This window comes from Dromiciops gliroides, chromosome 2, assembly GCF_019393635.1.
Source record: "Dromiciops gliroides isolate mDroGli1 chromosome 2, mDroGli1.pri, whole genome shotgun sequence".
Lineage (NCBI taxonomy): Eukaryota > Metazoa > Chordata > Mammalia > Microbiotheria > Microbiotheriidae > Dromiciops > Dromiciops gliroides.
Genome location: NC_057862.1, coordinates 656,755,144 through 656,761,435, shown reverse-complemented (window position 1 = coordinate 656,761,435; position 6,292 = coordinate 656,755,144). Strand labels below are relative to the sequence as shown.

Below are 6,292 nucleotides of genomic sequence, written 5' to 3'. Positions count from 1 at the left end.
ATGTGCTCCCACATTTTTGTACAGTCAGGACCCTCCTTTCTATCTGAGTTTGACATATCGCTGATTTAGTGCCAGCCCTTCCTTAGTCAGGAGTAACTCCTTCTGCTCCTTCCCATTGCTTTGCTAGTAAAGCCCTCCAAAGTTCTCCCTATCATCCACCCACCCACCCACATTCCTTGATAAGCCCTGAGGGAGGCACTTAATTCAAAGAAGTTACTGCCACCTGAACCTAGCCAAAGCTTCCACTGGGCCACATTTCCAGGCTTGGTGTAAATCCTTAAGCCAGAACAAGAGGCTAGTCTTCATTTTTAAAATTTCCAACCTTTTCCACAGTGAATGAGACAAGGAAACCTCCAAAAACCAAATTCTTCACTGCCATCCCACCCTTCCAGCTGAAAAGAGGATCCTAGATTGTGGGGTGGGGGAGATGGAGTCATAATGTCCAACTCTCTCATCTGACAGATGAGAAAACTGAGGCCCAAAGAAGGTGTCCACAGGTCACAAAGGAAATAGCAGAGTTTGGGTACACATTCAGCTCCTATGCCCACTGGCCCAGTATTCCAGAAGGTCCCAGAATATTCACTGGAGAGGGCCATTGGAGACACCCCCCACCCCCAGCCACTTCATTCTATAGATCCTCTGGAGAGGGGGTCCTTGGTTCAATTCCCTGCGCACATAGTAGGCTACCCTTGCATCCACTGATTCAAGTCTAGGTCAGACCATGAATGAAATCTGATAATTAATCTCCACTTGTCTCCCTTGCTACCCAGCTCAAGTTCCCTCCAGAAACTTATCAGCCAGCCAGCCATCCTGAACAAAGCAGACCTTGGGGCACAGGAGCTAGGTGCCCAGAGCCCAAACTTCTGGTATCACAATGTCAAAGTCATTCTGAGGGGCAGGAAGGCTCATGAAGCCTAGACGCAGAAGTTCTCAGATTCTCTCTCTGCCTGCTTCACAAAGGAGGGGTCATTGCAAGCTGCCGACCCCTCTTCCGGATTGATGCTCAGTTTGTCCCTTAGAGGAGGCCTCCCCGGCAGAGTGCCGACAGCCGCTTTAGGAGTCACGTCTCGGCTAGGAGTCCACCCTTCAGCTCCGCGGTTAGGGGTCCGGAATGGGGTTGAGAGGATCGTGTTTGGCGTCTGCAGGATCTGACGGTCACTCCAGAGAAGTCACTCTCCTGCAGTGGTGTATTAAGACCCCCTTTCAGTGGGGTGTCCACGTTGGTGAGAGCCATCAAGTTCTGGGCATCCCGCAGGATTCGATCTGGGCCAGTCGGAGTTCTGGGGGGCCTGAGAGCGCTCCTCTCGTTGGTGACATCATATTCCGACAAAAGAGTCCTGGAAGCAGAATCCACGGGGCCGGATTCCTCGGCTGTTTCACGAGGCATTTCACTTGCCTGCGCAGCTTTGACAACTCGCTGAAGTTCAGCCTCTGATATCTGAGGTGCAAGAAGGGCTAATTTGCTTCTCTTCTTGGTCGATGCAGCTACTCCGCTGGTCTGGAGAAGAGCTGACGGCAAATCCGACTCCCTTTTCCTTTTCCAGTGTTCTTTGTCGTTCTTCCTGTCTCCTTTCCTTTTCGGATCTCAACTCCCTGTCGACATCTGCTTGTCGTAACTTGCCCAAGTCAGCGCCAAGTCAGACGTGTCATAAAAACCTGGAGCAGGCTTTTTGGCCAATGGAATTTCTGCGTTATAATCTACTCCGCTCTCCTTTTTCCTTTTTTTCTGACTGTCTAATAAGGCAGCTGCCCGAAGTTCTCTTCTCTTCTGGAGGGCAGCAAGGCGCCGGGCTTCTTCCAACTGTTTCTCCCTCGCTTTCCTCTTGGCCTTCTTTCCCTGCGTGTTTGCCAGGCGGGCTCTGGCTTCGGAGAGTCCCTCCTCGTCCATATCCCTGGGATCCAGTCTGGCTGGTTTCGTTTCTGGATTCGGATCCATCTCTCCAGGCCGAAGTTTGCGTGGATCGCCTGCTGTTTCTTCTTCCTTGTCTCCTTGGGCAGCTCTGTCCAGCAGAAATTCATAATGCTCCAAGCACTGGGCGGCTGTCCGCCCGACGATCGGGGCGATGGTTCTCCACTGCGTGGCCATCAACCTGACCAGGTGTAAAAACTTTTCTTCCTCCTCCCTGGACCATTTGGTTTTTTTGATGCGTGGGTCCAGCCATTCGTCCCATTGGGCCTTGCACTGCTTGGCTGATTTACTTTTCAGCAGGGAAGCAATCCGAGACCATTGGTTCTTCGCATATTTCATCACCGCCGCTTTGAGGATTTCATCCTCAGTATTCCTCCACATGCCGCCTTTGATCATAATCGGAGGCATTTTGGCGGAAGGGCGAGCGCTTGATTGAGCACTTAGCCGAGGCCAAGGTTCGGTTGCTGAAATGGCTTAGCGGCGGGATCCCAAAGACAACGCTGCTTCTTCGTGGGCCACCTGCAGCTTCCTCACCCCTGACCGTTTGCCTTGGAGAAAGTGGCTGGTGCTGGTCTGCTCAAGCTGCCTCTTCCACTCTGAATTTGCTCAAACTGAGTTCCCTCAGGCTTGTGTAGTGTAAAGAATGAATTGTTATTTGAGGTTTTAATGCCTGGGGGAGCACTGGCCTGGGGCTCCGCAAACGGCAAGGTGCTCCACCCACTGGTTGTAGCCCAGGGCTCTGGCACCTCAAGTCATCACCATTCACGGAAGCCTACATGGGCCTGGCAAAATTATATTGATTGGAAGCCTAGTGAGGGCAGTCATGTGACTGTCAGATCGGCCATCCCATTGGCTGGGGCTGTGTGGGGTGTTTCTAGGTTTGGGGGAGGAGAATTGGGCATTCTAGGTGGAAGCTGGAAAGGGACAGGCATTCTGCTGTATTTTTAGCTGATTCCTGGGCGGTGGCATTTTTTAGGTATTATAATTTCCCTTTCCCCATTTTTATTTCCTTTCCCTTGATCCTACTGATCCTGTTTGTGGTTTTTTTTTTAAGTTCGTTCTTGTTAAAATAAATCTTGTTCTGTTTTGAAGGAGGCTGCCAGTTTCCTTTCTTGCCCCAATATTGCGGGGAGCAGCTTATCTAGCACTCCCCAATTAAAAATTGGTCCCCACAGTAGACTCCGGAAGCAGATTGGAGAGCTGGGTTGTCACCTGAGGCCAGCCCTCTTATTGACAGATCATTTAACACCTTAGCTCTTCAAGGCCTAGCAGTCATGGAAACAAACAGGAAAGACCCCTTCTGGGTCCTGGACCTCCTTGGGGAGGATTAAGGAGGGGGGAATAGCATTTAAGAACATGCAGAGTATAAAACAACAGGTTAAGAGGGGTGGACCATGTGGGATGGTCCCATCTGTCCTTTGCTTTGGGAAGTAGATAAAGGCTCTATGGGATCACCTGCAGTGGCATCTGACTCAGCCATTGAGGAGTTCAACCAGGCATGGGGTTCCAACAGTATGTCTCTGTGAAAATGACAAGTAAACAGGTTACATTATTTAAAAGTCAATTTCCAAAAGCTCTCTCCCTATGCCCCTTCTCCTTTTTCTGGTTCCAAAACTGGGGTTCAAATGGAGCCAAGTCCACATGAATGATTAGTTAAGGGAAAGGAGCATGAGAAGGACTTTACCCTGATGGCCCCTTTTAGTATCCTCCAATAAGGGCAGTGTCAATGACTCTTGGGTCTCTTGGGGGTCCTCTCTGAGAAGAGAGGAACGGCTAAATCCATGTGTCTAGTACTTAGCTGAGGGCACTCAGGCATGTGGGCTCAGCATCAGGGGCTTCAGGTTCAAGGCCTCCATGACAGGTTTGGGTGAAGGGCAGGACTTTTCCCAAGGCCTCATGAAATGGCCAGGGGATGGGGTCCCATGCCTCTTCTGGTTGGCCTTCTGGATAGACCAATTTACCAGGGAAATACATTATAGAATTTGATCAAATAATCAGTTAGAAAAACAAGCAATTTAGAATATGGAAGAATAATACTTCCAGACTTAATATTGTATTATAAAATCAAGACCATCTTGCATTGGTTCAAAAATAGAGAAATAGATTAATAGAACAAAATACACATGGAAGAATAAAAGACAATGAAATTCAAACTGGAGAATTCTTTTTTTGAGAGAATTCTTAATGAATATGAACTTAATATTAATAAGAGTATTATAAAATATAAATTTGATTACATGAATATAAAAAACTTTTGCAAATGTTCCTTTTTTAAGCTAAGTATAAAAAAGAATCTTACAAGAATGAAAATCTCTATGAAAACAAACCCATACTATTAATTTCAAAATGTAGATGTAATAGCATAGAAAACCTTATGTAACATTTGAACTGATATTATTTCTCTGAGTGAATTTAGAACATTTTGGATTTTTATATCTGAAATCCCCAACGTTCATATTAATATCTTGCTGTTTACTTCTGCATTTCTGCAAAATATGTCCTCATTTATGGCAATAGAAGTAGGTTATTGAAATATGATGATAATTGTCTTGTACATTTTTATTCAGTTTAAGTTTCTTTTGTTTTTCTTTAACCCCTTTATTTTGCTGTTGGTCCTTTCATAATACGAATGCTTTATAAGGTTACTAATAAAAGACAAAAGCAGATTAACAAAATGATCATGAACAAAATGAGCATATCTGGAATTTAAAGGGTTTTCTAAGGTTGGTTTGGGAGAATTACAGCAGGTCGAGTTAGAATTACAGCGTGGCTGGAGCAGGGCTGAGACTGGCTGGGACCTGGGTGAAGTGACTGGTTGCTCTGGTAACTGAGTAGAAGCTGGAAGTGCAGGTAGAGGAGGCCTGTGATGTGCAAGCTCAGGACCTGAGGAGGGTGGATTAGATCTTGTGACATCCCTAGCAGGAAGATCAAGGGGCATGGCCATGGGAGGAGTAGGAGGTGGTGCCAGGGGAGGGGGAGGAGGTGGGGTCCGAACCACCAGAAGAGATGCTGGAGAGGGCAGGACCGTCTCTCCCATGTCCTGCACAGCCTCATCACTTACATTCAGAAATGGTGGCTTAGCTAGGGAGGGACCAGGGCAATTTGGCATTTCTTTCTTTCTCTCCCTCCCTCCCTCCCTCCCTTCCTTCCTTCCTTCCTTTCTTTCTTTCTTTCTGGCAGTGGGGGTTAAGGAGAAAGTTTCTAAGTTTGATGAAGAACAAGAAATAGCAAAGTCTCCAAGCCCTAGAAAATAGGTTTATTAAGAGAAGGTACCTGTCTCACAATAAAGTCTGTCAATCAGGGGTAGGACCTGAAAGACCCCAAATAGTGTCACCCGGCTGCTTTTATGTCCTTGGCAGGGCTGTAAAGTATTTATACCTTACTAATTTTAGACCAACTCCTCGAATTGTTTCCCCATAGCATAATGCAAATGGTACAGAAATGAAATATTTAACAAGGTCACCATGTCGAAGTCATGGACATGGTCTTTAGTGATGGCAACAGGATCAAACAAGTACCCGACAGTCGGCAATTTTAGGCATCATCTCAGAGCTTTTTGCAGAAGTCTAATGCATAACATATCAAATACTGATTGGTTATTCCAGCTTGGGAGATACTATTTTAGTACCCTGGTTCCAAAACAGGAAGGTGATGGTCAAGAAACAAGTTCACAATAGGAACATGTTATGCAATTTCTTTCCTACTTATTGCATTTGCTTAAGCCACCAAAGAATACTCAGAGTACATTGAGAGCAAGTTACATTGTATCTTTTTATTATTTATTTATTTATTTTTTGGTGAGGCAATTTGGGGTTAAGTGACTTTTGCCCAGGGTCACACAGCTAGTAACTGTCAAGTGTCTGAGGTTGGATTTGAACTCAGGTCCTCCTGACTCCAGGGCTAGTGCTCCATTCACTGAGCCACCTAGCTGCCCCAGTTACATTGTATCTTAACCCAAAAGACTAGAGAACACTTAAACAGGAGTAAATCAACAGTTGTTGTCTATTATACTGATTACTATCACAATTGAATCACTGATATCTAAGGGTTGGGAAAAATCTCACTCACAATACATGTTTTTAAATTAAAAGTCTGTAATTGTCATCTAATATTCTCAGCATCTACTAGCCTGCTTCGTTGGTTTGAAGAAGACACTATATAGTTACATGTTTGTATACGCTAAATAAAGGCAATAAATAAGGTCTCATATTTAACCAATAATGGACGCCCATAGATGCAAACCAATATATAGTTTGAAATTAAGGAGATCAGATAAAGAAAAAAGCAATAGCAGAATTCAATTAAAGTAGTGCCATAAGAAAAATTTAAATTGCTTGATAATTTTTGTATTGTAAAGGGTTCTTTTTTTAAAAAAAGAAAAGT

At 45.2% G+C, this 6,292-nt stretch overlaps 1 protein-coding gene across 1 annotated transcript; it reads right to left on the bottom strand.

Annotated features, from left to right (window-relative positions):
* Positions 1–840: 840 nt before the first annotated feature.
* On the bottom strand, positions 841–2,317 carry LOC122739497 (cell division cycle 5-like protein). The gene is given in 5 exon segments (XM_043981224.1): positions 841–932; positions 935–1,156; positions 1,159–1,571; positions 1,573–1,639; positions 1,642–2,317. Coding segments are annotated over 5 exon segments (1,470 nt in total).
* Positions 2,318–6,292: the final 3,975 nt, after the last annotated feature.